The sequence below is a fragment of the Pleurodeles waltl genome, chromosome 7 (assembly GCF_031143425.1).
Source record: "Pleurodeles waltl isolate 20211129_DDA chromosome 7, aPleWal1.hap1.20221129, whole genome shotgun sequence".
Taxonomy (NCBI): domain Eukaryota; kingdom Metazoa; phylum Chordata; class Amphibia; order Caudata; family Salamandridae; genus Pleurodeles; species Pleurodeles waltl.
Window position 1 is genome coordinate 1319543031 of NC_090446.1, and position 17874 is coordinate 1319560904.

A 17874-nucleotide genomic window follows, 5' to 3' on the forward strand; every position below is an offset into this window, starting at 1 on the left:
CGCATGTTTCCCCACGTGAAAAATAACCACGCAAGTTTGTGTGTGAAGGGGCGAAACCGACGCCCACACCATTTTTCTACGCATCTCCTCCTCTGCGGCCCTCTGCGGAGATTTTCCACTCAAAACCAGGTACTTTGTGCTTGAAAGAGACTTTGTTTGCTTTTTAAATACTTAAGACACTTTATATCACCCTTCAGTGATGTTTCTACAAATTCTTATTGCATCTTTGATTGTGTTGATCTACAAATATCCAGATAAATATTCTATATTTTTCTAAACAATGTGTGGTGTATTTTTGTGGGGCTATATTGTGTTATTGTATGATTTATTGCACAAATACTTTACACATTGCCTTCTAAGTTAAGCCTGACTGCTCGTGCCAAGCTACCAGAGGGTGGGCACAGGATCATTTGGATTGTGTGTGACTTACCCTGACTAGAGTGAGGGTTCTTGCTTGGACAGAGGGTAACCTGACTGCCAACCAAAAACCCCATTTCTAACAGTGCAGTGTTTAACTTTTCTGCCACTGTTTGGTGTAAACCTTTATAGCCCCTTTCTTGGCGATCTATAAGATGGAATGTGTGCCTATTATTTTTAACGGTGATGGTATGTAGGGCTATATTAACACTAGGTGTTTGCAAGTAGAGAAAAATGTACATTTGCCATTGTCTTGTCTCCCTCCCTCTTAGCTCCCTGCACTATATTTGTCATGAGGAGCTAGGGCAGTCTGATGTCTCAAATCTTATTTATCTTGCACAGTTGTTACTATGCACCTCGATATGGAATACTCCACATGCCGAGTTAAAACAAAATGGTATTATTGTTAATTGTTTGAAATGTGACAACAGATATAAAATACCATGTCTATCATATGTTAAAGCTGCCGTTATGGATTTGGCCAGGCATTCCTTATATTTCTAACTTTCTACTCTATGCAAGTTAGATAAAGCCTGAATCAAGAACTCCTTTATGGATAAGACGTGCACTGTTAAAAAGAATAATGAACTCAATAACCTACCATAAAATCCTGTGCTATAATCCAGACATCCGTAAATATTTAACCTTAACTCCTAAAGAATTTTGGAGCATGGGAGAAAGGCCTTTTGATGAGCTTTAGGGTAGCTGCAATTTGAAGTTTCATCTCTCTTCCTCTGGGCCAATATAAGAAGGATTCACTTTGTATTTGTCCTTGTGATACATTCTCTGAATAGTCATTATTATACTTTACGTTTTTTGTAGATATTCCTTTTATTTAAAACTGTTTTAAATCCCAGTGCTTAAGAAGAATACAGCGAACCTAGGTAGGTCAGCATTATATTTTTTTACAAATGTTATCAAATTATGATGTATGCTTTACTGTTGGTTCTATAAAAAAAGAAAATCAATTGTTTGTAACTGCATTTCTATAATGTTTTGAACAGGTTTTATGTATTGTATTTTTACTTTTTAGATTGTGTTTATAATCAAATAAAATATTCTGAATTGAATTGATAGGATTACATAATATATCAACCGGTATTATATGAGTGTACAAAAAAATATTTCTAGGGTTATTCCTATTTTGATGGAGGAGGTGAGGAAGTGTCTTGAGATTGGGGTTCGATTGGCTTATTGCAAAAGGCGTCAAAGACTGTCTTAGACATTCCCCACATGGCTATTTATTTTTTCAAACCGTTGTGCGAGTTTTGCCCACCCATGAATTTTACCTTTTCTATGTCCTCATGTCATGATCCATACAAGATCCAGTTCTGTCATTTCCTTTACAGGGTTTGTATGTCACATGATCAGGATCATGAATAACGACCTGCATAAATACTGCTTCTGTAATATCAGCTACCATTGTATTGACTAGATAAGTAACATGGGAAGCTTCTTAAATCCACCTCTTGTTACCTTCACAATATATTGTTGGCTTATTTTGTGGATACAATACTGGTTGTGATTTCGGCCACAATATTGTAGCTACTCTCCCTGTGAGGTGCTGCTGGTTTATTAAGTCCTACCAGGTTACCTGTGCCTCAGCATCGGGATCTTTTTAATGTTCTACGGGCCAATTAGACCTCCAATTTTCTTTATCTCAATCTATTACATAATTTGGTTAGGCTTGTTACTTGTTCTCCCTCTCTGACAAAGTTCAAAGTGTGCACAGAGTAATAGTTTGAATGATGGAACTTTAGGCTTGAGTACTATATGATAAAGATACTATCTGATGCCCTTTTCAGTTCCTCGTTTGTAGTGTATTTTTTGCAGGGATGATAATAACGCATGTTAAGAGGCGTAAGGCAATCCTGGTGTGTAACACAGTAATTGAATGAGGATTTCCTGGGTGGTAGGACTCACTGCTCACAGTGATGAAAGTGTTCATTTGAAGTACCTGCCATTTCTAAAGAGCTATGTCTGTTGATTTATGGCTTCCTTATTTCTTTGTGTTGGGTTTCGACAAACACCACCCATGGGACAAATGTTAACCTTTGCATTTGTAAATGGTTTGACTTTGATGTCTCTCAGCCTTCAACTCCTCCTGATAGTCTTTATTGCCGGTTCGTCCTTTTTGAAAGTGCTAACAACGCTTTTTGGAATTTGGAATTTGGAATATCACCTTTCAAGACTCTTCATTCACATATTTACTTGTGGCTTTTCCCCGGAATCAAGTGGATGTGTTGTTCACTTAAATCAGAGATTTGTGTTACAAAAAGTAGTGAAACCATGTCTTTATACTGCTCTCATATACAACTCCTCAAAAGATGCTCTTTACACATATTACCTATCCACTACTAAAATGATTCATTTTTAGCCTTCCCTTAGCTTCCAGCTCCCAAATGCCACCTTTTAATTTCTACAATATCTTCAAGAAAAAATGTTTTTCAGCTGTTTTAGAGAGTGCTACCGTAAGCCTTATTTTGTAGATATTTGGGGGGCCTAGCCAAAAAATTTAGTGACATCGCTTGGAGAAGGTGCTGTGCGTAATGAAAAAAAGTATCTGTATTCCTCGTCATTATTTCCTCTTTGCATGTGTGCTGAATTCCTAATATTAGCACATATATGGTTGCTCAAGGCTGTCAATTGTTTTCAGCTGTTTTACAGAGGGCTAGCATAACTGCTACATTTGTAGGTATTTGGGAGGCAAAGGAAAATTGTAGTGTCACAGGTCTGCCTGTTATGGCTGCATTGGACCATTTAACATGCTACATATCAGCATATTGATGGGCATTGAGTTACTACGTCTCAAAGCTTTCACAGATGTTTAATACCAAAGCCCAGATTTATATAGATTTTGCATTGGGTTGCATCACTTTTTTTAGATGCAGCCTCTATGCAAAATCCCTTTTGGTATTTACAAAACCACGTAAACATCAATTTGTGAGGCTCTCTAAGACAAATTGACAAATGCAGCGCATTTATTTGTTTTAGGTAAGCATTCCATGGGTGGTGTGTGGACATCCCTGTGCATCCACCTGTGGATTTTGATCCATACTTACAAAGAGAAATAGACATGGGTTCGTGCCACATTGTGTGCCTGCCTCAGGCTGGCGTGTGGAGGTGGAGTATCTTTATTTTTCCTTGTTATTACCTCTTTGCATGTGTTTAGCAGTCTCAATATTAGCAAATATACTATTGCTAAAGGCTGTCCATTGTACATTGCCTTCGTGGATTTAACCAGCGCTTTTGATTTTGCTGATTCAATTTATAGCAACAGCTAAGGCAAATTGGCTTGGACACACACTTGAATCTACAGCACCCACACAAAAGGAGATAGCTTCAAAAGATAGTTTTCGTGCTATCTGACCACAGCGCACCATGCCGCACGGTTGCTTGCAATGATGATAGACAGTCCTAAGTGCACATGCACAGAGAGAAAGAGAGCAGAACAGCACCATTTCTTTGAAGTTCTGCTCTCTCCAGCTGCTGCAAAACAGCGCAGCAACTTTGCTGCAATGCTTGGAGCCACTTGTAACTATGCCCTCTAAATATTTTATTCGTGGGGTTGATAAACCTGGGAGAAGGTTCCAATAGCTGCATGCCTTCTTTATCTATTACTGTGGTCTTCTTCTTATCCTTAACTGCATAAGATGTCTCACATCTATGCTATGTCTCGGTTGGTGCCCTCTTGCTTACAACGTTTGTAGTGCTAACCAATGAATGTCGGAATGTTGGGTACAAGCATGCGGTTGGTAGCTGGGAAGAATAAATCACCTACGTATAGATAAGGCTTGATGGCGGTGGGTAGCTGTCATTACTCTCACGGGAGTTATCCTGTCCTGTTTCTCATTTCAGAGGATAAATGTACCATAGACATGGCCTATGGCACTGGGTGGCTAATAAGGGTAGAACCTCGTAAAACCGTTTTTCCATATTAACTATGGACTGTGCATGGCTTTACCGTATTTTTTTTGTTTTACACAACTGTTTCTAAGTTTGCATTGCTTCACTATTAGCCTTTTCCCTGGTGGTTGCTGTAGGGCTAACTCGAGCCACACCATCTGCTATCCCCCTTCAGCCCTCCATCAGCCCATATCGTAACTTGGACTATTTATACTTGTTCAGCCATGTGGTTACTACATATTGGCCACATTATTCTAGATTTTCTCCATGGTTAGTTTATTTCCAAAGAGACATCCTGCTTCCTGGATTGAGCGTTCACTCATCAATTAACACATTCTGGAGTTTTCCATCTTGATTTACTTCAAATAAAGTATTTTGACTAATATATCTGAAAATAATGTTTTTTAGAAGGAAAGCCCAGCACCATAAACAAGGTGTTCTGATAATATGCAGTCACCTTGTGACCGTCCCGCTGGCTCCTATGTTGCAGACTGACTCCCTAGCAGGTACTGTGGACTTAGTGCCAGGTCATAACCTCTGTAGCAGGTACTGTGGACTTAGTGCCAGATGGCAACTTTAATTCCAGCTTCTCTCTGTCTCATCAATGAGCGCATGACTGAAGCCTTCTCCCTCTGAATCCCTCTTTTAATTTTTTCCTGCAGGGCAAGGGGCATGCAGCATCGCCTTTAGTGGTGCTGTGAGCACCGTTGACTAATCTACCGCTTCTCCTACAGTTATTCCAGACCCGTGCTGCCTCTATAGTCCAGCATTATGAGGACTTGTGCACAGGGTTCTATAAGAAATATCTGTGGGACCACCTCTCTAAGATGCACCAGTTTCAGCTGTGCACATGCTGACAGGAGTGTGGAACAGGGCTCTTCTGAGTTTCCTTAGTTTTTTATTTATTTTTCTCTCTTTTCTCACCTTCTGTTGAGAACCCCTAGACAAATACTGATTCATTTAACCTTTCTCAATTATATCGTCAAATACCTGTCCTAACTCGGACCTCCTTGCTACAGACCCATTCCATCTCCCATCTATATTGCGTTTTGACAACCTTCTAAATTCTCTATAAGAGCAACAATTAACACCAATGATTCAATATAACATGCCCACCAAACACATGTAATAGTCGAGTAAACGGATGTAGTTAGGAGTAAAGGGACCATCCCATAGTTGCACCATGTCCACTACTAAGGATTGTTGTCCTTTATAATAAAGACTGTTTTCTTCTTCTCACTGCCAAATGCATATAAATTTCTAGTTACTTTCGTGCTGCATGTTTTCATTAAAAGGGTGAAAATAGGTACTACTTACCGAAAAAACGCCTCCACTCAGCCCTTTGCATGTTCTCTGTTTACTGCACAACATTACTGTGGGGCTCGTGATCGAGTCTAAAAAATAGTCTTCGCGCAAGAGGAACTTATTCACTTCCTCAGATAGCTTTAGAGTGAAATTTTCAACCTCGGGCCACTGTTCACGGTGTGGTTAGTGGCAACACGGACACATCATGTGACAGTTGCATTTACAAGATCGACAGAATAGTTTGCAAAAGACAGAAGGAAACATAGAAATATGCATTCTGTATGTATTTTGGGCTGCAGATGCGAAGGCCAAAGCGTATATGTCAGAAGGGGATGTAGCACATAACCTGTCACTCAAGGGCGGCTCATCCGCTAAGGCGGAGGAGCACCCACCCTCCCCCACCAGCAGCAGCTGCTGGAAACCTTTTAATATAAAACGATAATAAATTATGTTTCTTATCGTTTTGTATTAAAAGGGGTGGGCCACGGACTGTGACGAGGATGAGAGGAGTGCACTGTGCACTCTCTTCAGAGCGCGAAGGTGTTTGTCAGGCTGTCTCAGGCCAGCCAAACACACGTGCACAGTGTGCTCTCTCCAGCACTGTGTTGCCGGGCTGGAGAGAGCATGCACAGTCTCCCAGTCCTCCTGGGAGCACCCTGGCTTGGTGCGGCGTTAAGGTACGTTTTTAAATGTTTAAAAAATATTTTATTTCTCCCCCACCCTGCGCTGCCCCTCACCTTTTCCCTCCCACAAGCCGCCACTGCTGTCACTGCTGTGTCTGTGTTTGGGGTGGATCTCCACTGTCCCTTGTAACTAGCCACACCACCCCTCCATGAGCAGTGAAATACGTGTGATACTGTACTGTGTTGTTGGTCATGTGTACATGTGGAGTGATGTCACTCAGTTCAGAGTTTCTTACTGTGCCTTATAGGATAAAGTCAAGTGGCTGTGACAAGTGAGGAGTTTCACTTGTGGAATACAATACTGGTGACCAAAGCATGGCGTTGAAACCTGATGTTCGCACACAGTTTGTATGTAGCATTATATTTTTATACAGTTATTTAAAGCAAATACAATTTTATAAGGCTGATCAATAAGGACAAATCGTAGTAAACACAATTTCACTCCACATTGGTCGGGTTTAGCAATACTTTTGAATTATTCCTACAGTTACATAGCATATCATACAAAAATATATTCTGTCATTACCAAATTGAAAATATCTGCATATAAATGTTACCCAAATAATTAAAAATAAAAAGCGTTGCACTCTTGGCCTTCAATGTGTAAACTAAAATAACAGTACTTACCTGGATATGCTCAAAGATAAAATAAATAATTATTTATATTACTTCTTTGTTTGAAGTATACTACGAGCTCCAGTTAATGAAATCTAATAGACATTTTTCTTACAAATAAAACAAGGCATCATTAAAATTTGCATTCTTTCCTCTATACATTGGAAGGAGTTAACTATTTCTATCCCTTGTCCAGATACTCACCATTTCCCCATTTTCTTATTTTTTACTAAATGTATTCACCTTAAATGTCTTGTTTTAATCCTTGTAAGACTTGGCAGCCTTAGGGAGGTCTTTCCCCCCAACATTTTGCATATCTCATCCACTTTACTGACCTCGGTTTTGTTTGCTTTAGGTCTCTCTGCACTTTACCACTGCTAACCAGTGCTAAAGTGCTTGTGCTCTCTCCCCTAACTCATGGTAACTTTGGCTTAACCCCAATTGGCATATTACATTTACTTATAAGTTCCTAGTAAAGTGCACTACATTTGCCCAATGCCTGTATATTAAGTACTACTTTTGGGCCTGCAGCACTGATTGTGCAACCCACTTGAGCAGCCCTCTAACCATGTCTCGGGCCTGCCACTGCGGAGTCTGTGTGTTCAGTTTTGCATTGCCATGTTGACCTAGTAAAATAACCCCTTTGCCAGGCCCAACCTTCCCTTTTCACAAATATAAGACACACCTAAGGTGAGCCCTGGACAACTCCGAGAGCAGAGTGAAATGTATTAAAAAAACAGGACATGTGCTTTTAATTTTTACATGTCCTGGTAGTGATAACTCCTACAGTCATTTTTTCACTACAGAAAGGCCTATCTCTTCCATAGGATAACATTGAGATTACTTTGTTACATCTTATAAGTGCAATTTCCAAACTGGAAGAGATACGTTTGTCGAGTTTGGTGTCTCTGGACATAAATCACAACTTATGGTGAAGTCAGACTTTAAATTGCAGTTCTGAAAATGCAATTTTTAGAAAGTTGGCATTTTCATACTTTAGCCATTTGGTGCCTGTCTCCAATACATATCTAGTGTGAGGTGACAGTTGGTCTTGTCAATTCCCTCTAGACAGCCACACACAAAGGGAGCTTAGGTGTGACTGATGGGTCATCCAGAGCCTGATGGGCGATCCTGGGCAGGATTGGAGGGAGGAGCTGACATATCTGAATAGACAGTGTCCTTTTACCACAAAAAGGGCTGCAGATCCCCCCTGTAGTGAGTTGGGTGCCAGGTCAGGAACGGAGGTTCTCTGTGCACTTCAAAGACCTTTCTTTTAAGTCTCTCCCCACTTCAAAGGCACACCTGGGCATGAGTATTGAACCCCTGACACCACCAACTCAGTACACTTCTGGACCTGTGGATACCCTGGCAGGAAGAAGGACTGGTGTGCTGCTATGGGGACTGCCACTCTACTGAGCTGCTACTCTGCTGGACTCCTGCTCTGCTGTACTGACCTGCCGTTTGCTGTCCTCCTCACTGTGAGCGAGAAGAACTGGACCTGCATCTCTCCATCCCAAGGGTTTGCTGGCTTGCCTCCTTTTCTTCTGAAGTGTTAGGGAGACAAAAGACTTTCAATTCACCTGCTAAAGCACCTGGACTCTGCCAACTGTGAGTCTTGCCCTGCCAAGTGGTGCCAGTCCAGCCATGGGCCCTTGTAAGTGGGTATAAAGTACTGCTTCAGCTGGAATCAACTGATCGTCGCAGTTGTCATGGACAGGACTAGCGCATATCACCGTAGTGTGGATTGGAACTGGTGCATTATTTCTACTGCGGGGATAAACTCCAATGAATTGCTGTAAGGCCTGAGCCGGTGCATCACCTTCAGAACTGCTGAATCTCAGACTGCTACATTGCTGCTGCTGAGTGGAGAAAATGAAAGCATTGTCTATGCTGTAGTGATCGACTTTGGAGGATCACCTTCAGAACCACTGCACCTTGGCATCGATACATTTCTTCTGGTGCCTCAGGAAAATGAACTCATCTCCTTGCCTATGTGGGGAAAATCTATGCATCTACACTGTGGCAGAATCAACACCGGTGCATTGCCTCCTCTGTCCTCCACATCTCCATCGACACTACCAGGAATAAGGTATTTTTGTCACTGGGTCCCTGTAGCCAGGCCACGTTCCATCCCCGTCGGCATTATCTCTGACTTTGTACCAGTCCAGCCCAACCCGATCTCCAAACTGAGTGCTTATTGCGTCTAAGCGCTGTCTGCTGTTCATTTTTTAAAATTCATAACTCAACTTCTAATTATTATTTTTACCATTTTTGTCTTGTTTTATTTGTAAAATTAAGTTAAATTTTTCAAACCAGGTGTGGTATCTGTGTGTGTGTGGTGTTTAATGTTTTAATGTTTGAAGTGTTGCATAAATACTTAACACATTACATTTTAAGTTAAGCCTAACTACTATCTGCCAAGCTACCAGAGGGTGAGCACAGGTTAACCTATGGTGTGTTTGTGACTTACCCTGACTAGGATTGTGGTACCTGCTTGGACAGGGTGCATAGCTCTTCCAATCAATTTCTAACAACCTTCAATTTACTGTCTGCAACGCTTTAAACAGATTTATGAATGCTGTAGACACAGTGGAAGAGCTGACCAGAATTGTATCATTCGTGTACTATAAAATACGTACCCTTTGGAATACCAACTTTGAAGATACAATCTCATATTTGCGAATGCTGTTTCACAGCGGCCACCTACAGATTAAATAACTGGAGTGCTAAAGCGCACCCCTGATTTAGATCTATATTTGTGTAATTTTTTGTGGAAGCAGTTTTATTATTGTCTAACTCCATTTGCACCTGTGTTGATACACAGTGTGATGCAGTAACACCCTCAAGGCTAGCATGTAATCTATTGCACCACCATTGGCTTTAAAGCCTGTGTGGGTGCAGAGACCCCTAAAATATGACCTTAATAGTCCACTGTTTGATGAATCCAAGACGGTGTTAAACCACAATTCATTAGGCAATGTTGCAAGATTTAAGGCACTTTCTAGCACATCAAAAATACAGTCAATTAAAGTGTATGCTAAATGATTTCATTCTATATGTGGAATAAGATTTAAAAGAGGTATTATAAAAACGTAAAAGGTGTGGTACAGAGATCAGAAATGCAAAACTCAATGTCATCAAGGCTTTTAGCGAATTGAACATTACAGAATAATGCGAAGAGTCAAGGTCCCAAGTGAACAGCAAAATCAATAGAAAAACAGCAAGCATGCATCAGAAAGTGTCCAAGAAAGTTCTCTCTCATCCACAAAATCAGGGGTTTATATATTCTTTAGGAAGCTGGCCTGGTGTGTGGTGGGTACCTAAGGTACTTATCCCTTATACCAGGTCAAGGTATAGGGTATAGTATAGTGTAGGCAGTGTCTAGAAGCCATGTTCTCTAGATGTAACTGTGGATGAGCAGCCAAGGTTTTATCTATGAGACATGCAAAGCTCATGCAGTTTCACTTTAGTCACACTTAGTACTTACACACATGAAAGAAAACACTCAGTGTTACAAAAATAAAGGTACTTTATTTTAGTGACACAATTACCAAAAAGTACTAGTGAGGCAACACTCCAATTGAAGGTAAGTAACACACAAGATATGTACACTAGTAATCACAAGTAGACATAAAAAGTGATAGAAAACAGTGCAATAGCAAATAGGCAGTAGTGACCCTAAGGGGAGCCGAAACCATATACTAAAAAAATGGAATGCAAATGCAGGACCCCTACCTAGGTAAGTGGGATGTGTAAAGGGGACCTGGAGGAACTAGGAAACCCCAAAGGTAAGTTCCACAGTGCCCCCCAGCGACCAGGAAGAAAGGAGTAAGTAACTGGATTTTCTCCAAACCACCAAAAAGGTAAAAAAAGAAGATAATGCAACAATCAGACAAGACTGCAAGAAACCAGTGATGGGCTCCTGAAGAGGAAGACCTGTGGAAGAGGGGGACCAAGTCCAGAAGTCACAGAAGTGTCCAGTGGTGGCAAGCTCCACTACCCACCCATCTGTGGTTGTAGGAATTGGTCGACAGCAGGGCGAAGAGGGTCAGCAATGCAGTCCTGTAGTTGGTGAGGGGTTTCTGGATGATGCAGTTGACGTCCCACACCGGATGGATGATTGCAGTCGGTCACTGTTGTGGAAAAGCCACCAACAAGCCTTGGCAAAGGCAGAAGTTGTGGTGAAACAAAAGTGGAGCTCCCAGGGACCAGCAAGGTCCAGGAGGACTCCACCCAGGGGGGTAGTCATACGGGGACTCTCAGCAAGACAGAGAGTCCACAGAAGAAAAGGTAGTCCTTGCAGGAGACCCACTGGAAGAGGATCCAGGAGTCGCAGAGGATCCCACACAGCACAACTGGAGAAGGGTCCCACACCGCAGGAGAAGCATACAGAGGGCTTTGCTTGCCGAGTCTGAAGATCCCTTGGAGGAGATGCCAACAAGCCTTGGTAGCTTCAAGAGATGTGAGGTATGGAGGTTCTGTCCTGTGTGGGGAGGAAATGGCTTACCTCCACGCAGTTCAGGATGAGAGGAGATCCACGCAGCAGGTCTTCATTGCTGTTGGTGCCTGTGGATGCAGGGGAGTGACTCCTTCATTCCAAGGGAGGTTCTTTCTTCCTTCTCATGCAGACTGAAAACTTGCCATCCTCAGAGGATGCACAACCTGGGAAATGTTGCAAAAGCTGGAAGGAGCTGTGGAAATAATGTTGCAAGAAGAGTCTTAGTCATGGATGCAGATTATCGGTTCTTTCAGGGTCCAGTCACAGTTCCAGTGGCTAGAAGTCAAAGTAGAGGTTGCAGAGTTGTTCTGCTGGAATCTTGCAAGCTGAATCTGAGGACCTACCCAAGAGGGAGACCCTAAATAGCCCTGAAAGGGGGACTGGTCACCTAGCCAGCTGACCACCTATCAGGAGGAGGCTCTGATGTCACCTGCCTGACCTGGAGACTCAGATGCTCCCAGAGGCCCCTGCTCACCTTGAATTCAAGATGGCAGAATCCAAGGAACCCGTGGAGTGGCTCTGGGCACCACCCCTGGGGGGTGATGGACAGGGTAGTGGTGTAGGAAAGTACCATCTTGCCTGGCATGTTACCCCGATATTTCAGTGTATATATGTTGTTTTAGTCTATGTGTCACTGGGACCCTGCCAGGCAGGGCCCCAGTGCTCATAAGTATGTGCCCTGTATGTGTTCCCTGTGTGATGCCTAACTGTCTCACTGAGGCTCTGCTAACCAGAACCTCAGTGGTTATGCTCTCTCTGCTTTCCAAATTTGTCACTAACAGGCTAGTGACTAAATTTACCAATTCACATTGGCATACTGGTACACCCATATAATTCCCTAGTATATGGTACTGAGGTACCCAGGGTATTGGGGTTCCAGGAGATCCCTATGGGCTGCAGCATTTCTTTTGCCACCCATAGGGAGCTCTGACAATTCTTACACAGCCTGCCAGTGCAGCCTGAGTGAAATAACGTCCATGTTATTTCACAGCCATTTACCCCTCACTTAAGTAACTTATAAGTCACCTATATGTCTAACCTTCACCTGGTGAAGGTTGGGTGCAAAGTTACTTAGTTTGTGGGCACCCTGGCACTAGCCAAGGTGCCCCCACATCGTTCAGGGCAAATTCCCAGGACTTTGTGAGTGCGGGGACACCATTACACGCGTGCATTGTACATAGTTCACTACCTATGTACAGCGTCACAATGGTAACTCCGAACATGGCCATGTAACATGTTTAAGATCATTGAATTGTCACCCCAATGGCATTCTGGCATTGGGGGGACAATACCATGATCCCCCGGGTCTCTAGAACTGAACCCGGGTACTGCCAAACTGCCTTTCCGTGGTCTCCACTGCAGCTGCTGCTGCTGCCAACCCCTCAGACAGGTTTCTGCCCTCCTGGGGTCCAGGCAGCCCTGGCCCAGGAAGGCAGAACAAAGGACTTCCTCTGAGAGAGGGTGTAACACCGTCTCCCTTTGGAAATAGGTGTAAAGGCTGGGGAAGAGTAGCCTCCCCCAGCCTCTGGAAATGCTTTGATGGGCACAGATGGTGCCCATCTCTGCATAAGGCAGTCTATACAGTTTCAGTGATCCCCCAACCCTGCTCTGGCGCAAAACTGGACAAAGGAAAGGGGAGTGACCACTCCCCTGACCTGCACCTCCCAGGGGAGGTGCCCAGAGCTCCTCCAGTGTGTCCCATACCTCTGCCATCTTGGAAACAGAGGTGTTTGTGGCACACTGGACTTCTCTGAGTGGCCAGTGCCAGCAGGTGATGTCAGAGGCTCCTTCTGATAGGCTCTTACCTCTCTTGGTAGCCAATCCTCCTTCCTAGGTAGCCAAACCTCCTTTTCTGGCTATTTAAGGTCTCTGCTTTGGGGAATTCTTCAGATAACGAATGCAAGAGCTCACCAGAGTTCCTCTGCATCTCCCTCTTCATCTTCTGCCAAATGATCGACCGCTGACTGCTCAGGACGCCTGCAAAACTGCAACAAAGTAGCAAGACGACTACTAGCAACCTTGTATCGCTTCACCCTGCCTGCTTTCTTGACTGTTTCCAAGTGGTGCATGCTCTGGTGGTAACCTGCCTCCTCTCTGCACCAGGAGCTCTGAAGAAATCTCCCATGGGTCGATGAATCTTCCCCCTGCAACCGCAGGCAACAAAAGACTGCATCACCGGTCCTCTGGGTCCCATCTCAGGATGACGAGCATGGTCCCTGGAACTCAGCAACTCTGTCCAAGTGACTCCCACAGTCCAGTGACTCTTCAGTCCAAGTTTGGTGGAGGTAAGTCCTTGCCTCCCCACTCTAGACTGCATTGCTGGGTACTGCATGATTTGCAGCTGCTCCTGCTCCTGTGCACTCTTCGAGGATTACCTTCATGCACAGCTAAGCCTGGGTCCCTGACACTCCTTCCTGCTGTGCACAACCTTCTGAGTTTTCCTCCGGCGTTGTGGGCTCCCTTTTGTGACTTTGGGTGGACTCCGGTTCACTTTTCTTCTAAGTGCCTGTTCAGGTACTTCTGCAGGTTCTGCCTGCTTCTGTGAGGGCTCCCTACATTGCTGGGCACCCCCTCTGTCTCCTCCTCCAAGTGGCGACATCCTGATCCCTCCTGGGCCACAACAGCATCCAAAAGCCCTAACTGCAACCCTTGCAGCTAGCAAGGCTTGTTTGCGATCTTTCTGCGTGGGAACACCTCTGCAAGCTTCATTGCGACGTGGGACATCCATCCTCCAAAAGAGAAGTTCCTAGGTCTCTTCTTTCTTGCAGAACTTAAAGCTTCTTCCAACAGGTGGCAGCTTCCTTGTACCCTCAGCTGGCATTTTCTGGGCTCCTGCCCACTCTCGACACTGTCGCGACTATTGGACTCGGTCCCCTTGTCTTACAGGTACTCAGGTCCGGAAATCCACTGTTGTTGCATTGCTGGTGTTTGTTCTTCCTGCAGAATCCCCCTATCACGACTTCTGTGCTCTCTGGGGGTAGTAGGTGCACCTTACACCTACCTTTCAGGGTCTTGGGGTGGGCTATTTTTCTAACCCTCACTGTTTTCTTACAGTCCCAGTGACCCTCTAAAGCTCACATAGGTTTGGGGTCCATTTGTGGTTTGCATTCCACTTTTGGAGTATATGGTTTGTGTTGCCCCTATACCTATGTGCTCCTATTGCAATCTATTGTACCTTTACACTGCTTGCATTACTTTTCTTGCTATTACCTGCATAATTTTGGTTTGTGTACATATATCTTGTGTATGTATCTTATCCTCATACTGAGGGTACTCACTGAGATACTTTTGGCATACTGTCATAAAAATAAAGTACCTTTATTTTTAGTACTTCTGTGTATTGTGTTTTCTTATGATATTGTGCATATGACACCAGTGGTATATTAGGAGCTTTACATGTCTCTTTACATGTACCATCCTTCTATCAGCCTAAACTGCTACAAACACCTCTTCTACACTAATAAGGGATAACTGGACCTGGCACAAAGTGTAAGTACCTCTGGTACCCACTACAAGCCAGGACAGCCTCCTACAAGTGGTCGCTCCCCTTTCCATTGTCCAGTTTCACTGCAGAGCAGGGACTGGGGTCCCGGAACTGTTGTAGACTGGTTCATGCACGGAGGGCACCAAATGTACCCCTCTAAGCATACTAGTGGCTTGGGGAGGCTATCCCTGCCAAGCAATGTTACACCTATTTCCAAGGGGAGAGGGTGTTATTCCCCTCTCCCAAAAGAAATCCTTTGTTCTGCCATCCTGAAAACCCCAGAAGGCTGGTAGGAGCAATTCTGGGGATTCTCTAAGTAGCCCTCAGAGTGCACGGAATCATACTTCCAATACTGGCAACAGTATTGGGGTATGACTCCAAAACGTTTGATACCAAACATGACTAGGTTCAAAGTTACCATTATGTAGCTGGACATAGGTAGTCACCTATGTCCAGAATTAACCTAAAATGGCATCACCGCAATCACAAAGTTCAGGAAAATGGAACTGGAGTTTGTTGAGGCACTGCTGCTAGTGCAAGGGTGCCCTCACACACAGGTACTTGCACCCTGCCCTCTGGGCTAGGAGGGCCTACCATAGGGGTGACTTACAGTGGCCTGGTGCACTGACCTGTAGTTAAAAGGCTGCCTGCACTCTTTCATGCAAGCTGAAATGGCAGGCCTGCAGATACACTTTGCATGGGCTCCCTATTGGTGGCATAATACATGCCACAGCCTATGGTGATCCCTTGGTACCCTAATGACCTGTGTACCTGGGTACCATATACTAGGGACTTACATGGGGGCACCAGTAGATCAAATGTGGGGTGTACGTTGTTCAAGTAAACAAGTTTAAAGGGAGAGATTATAGTCACTGGGGTCCTGGTTAGCTGACTCCCAGTGAACACAGTCAAACCCACTGGCAAACAGGCAAAAAGTGGGGGTAACCATGCTAAAAAGAAACTAATTGCCTTCTGTATTCATTTTCCACATATTGAATCATTAAAACTGTAAATTCATCATATTGTGAGCAAAAGTATTATATTCTCAACAAATCAAAGCACCACTTCAATAATGTGATTTTGCCTTAGCACCTAAGCACTGACCTGCTATATGAATATTGATTTTTCCCACTCTGTGCTAATGTCATCCAGAGATAGGAGGACAAACTACTTACATGAACAACAGTAATGGCATTGGCCTTTTCTGCAGGGCTACCCCAAAACATGTTGCCTTCTCCCCTCCTGTTGTCTGAAGTTTGTTTGTGTTGGTATTAGGACTCTGTATGTTACCACTGTTAAACAATGCCAAAATGCTTGTGCTGTCTCCCTTACACATAGTAAAATTGGCTTAGACCTAATTCACATATTTAATTTACTTCTAAGTCCCTAGTAAAGTGGTACTACATGTACCCAGGACCTGCAAATTAATCGCCACTAGTATGCCTGCAGCACTTATTGTTCCACCCTCTTAAACAGCCTTCAGAACATGTCTCATGCCTGCCATTAGTGCATGTGTGCAGTTTTAAACTGCCTATTCAAACTGGCAAAATAAACCTTTTTCCAGTCATAAACCTCCCCTTTGAACAAGTGTAAGTCACCCCTATTGTAGGTCCAGAACAGTCTATAGGGCAGGGTGCATTGTATTTAAAAAATAGGGCATGCGGTTTTACATGTCCTGGTAGTGAAAACTTCCAAATTCGTTTTTGACTACTATGATGCCTACCTCTCATATAGGATTACATTGGGTAACCTTATTACATTAAATAAGTGATACCTTTGATTGGAAAAAAGTAGAAATGTCATGTTTGGACTCAAATTAATTGTAATTTAAAATCCTTTTTCATGGAAAAGTCGAATTTTAGATTACAATTTTGAAAATGCCACTCTTAGAAAATTGGCATTTTCCTGCCCTTAACTTTCTGAGGCCATATAGGAGTTTCCAGCTTCCTGGGCCTGTTGTTTGCACCACCATAAGGGATGTGTATTGGGCCCAGACAGTGAACAATATGACCTGGTTGAAGCTCTGATATGGCCATCCTGCCAGGGTGGAAGGTGGGGCTCCGTTCCTTGCCCCACCTACATTTTAAAGGCTGCCTCCAGCACACTCACAAAGGAACTTGCCACCAGCCTTTTGTCATATTAGCCTTATTGTCACATTAGACATCTTGAAGCCTGGCAGGGGAAGAAAAGATTTTTCCAGAATCATATGTGTGGGTGGGCTAGAAATTTCCCCATTTCAAAGGGTGGCACCAGGTATAAATATTGGACTTCTTGAGCTATTCTTTATTGAATGCCTATACTAGTGGACATTATAGAAGAAGGACTTCCTTTTTCCTCAGAGGAATGTCCTGCTGCTTGAGGCCTGCCTTGTTCTTCAGAAGACTGCCCTGAAACTACCAGAGAACTGCACTGCTGTCTGTGGCCTGCATTCTCCCCAGAGGACAGTGCTACTTTATTGCCTGTGTGTGTACAACAAATGCTTAACACTACCCTCTAATAAGCCTACTGCTCGACCACACTACCACAAAATAGAGCATTATAATGATCTGATTTTGCCACTATCACTTCTAAGGGGAACCCTTGGGCTCTGTGCACACTATCTCTCACTTGGAGATAGTATATACAGAGCAAACTTCCTACAGTGGATTATTGCTTTATGGGACGATATAACCACATTGTTTGTAAATGTAGGAGAGCAATGATGTATAATACTCTTGTGACATTTAGAATTTTTGATGATACAGGTTTGCATTTGTGTGTAGTTATTTGTATTTAGGATGCTTGTTCTGAAATATTTTTCGTCCTTTTTTCAAATGAATGAACTTTGAAATGTATTTTCATTACCAAGGGAGTATTAATAACCCCATAGTGTATGAACTTAATTTGTAGATTCTTTCCTACTAGTTGGCCAAGTTCATTTGTCACTTTCTCGCTTCCCAGGTCTAGTAGGGTTAGAAGGGCAGACC

The 17874-nt window shown here is 43.4% G+C and overlaps 1 protein-coding gene across 2 annotated transcripts in view; it reads right to left on the reverse strand.

The window, feature by feature from the left end:
- The window catches only part of LOC138246243 (uncharacterized), a 796965-nt gene extending 791265 nt beyond the window's left edge, over positions 1–5700 (reverse strand). Inside the window, exon 1 of one of the 2 annotated variants that reach the window (XM_069200654.1) lies at positions 5641–5700. In XM_069200654.1, the coding sequence (XP_069056755.1) occupies positions 5641–5671 (31 nt within the window). In that variant the 5' untranslated portion in view covers positions 5672–5700. The remainder of the gene's footprint in view (positions 1–5640) is intronic. The other variant, XM_069200655.1, reaches the window with a different exon arrangement.
- Between the last annotated feature and the right edge of the window lie 12174 nt (positions 5701–17874).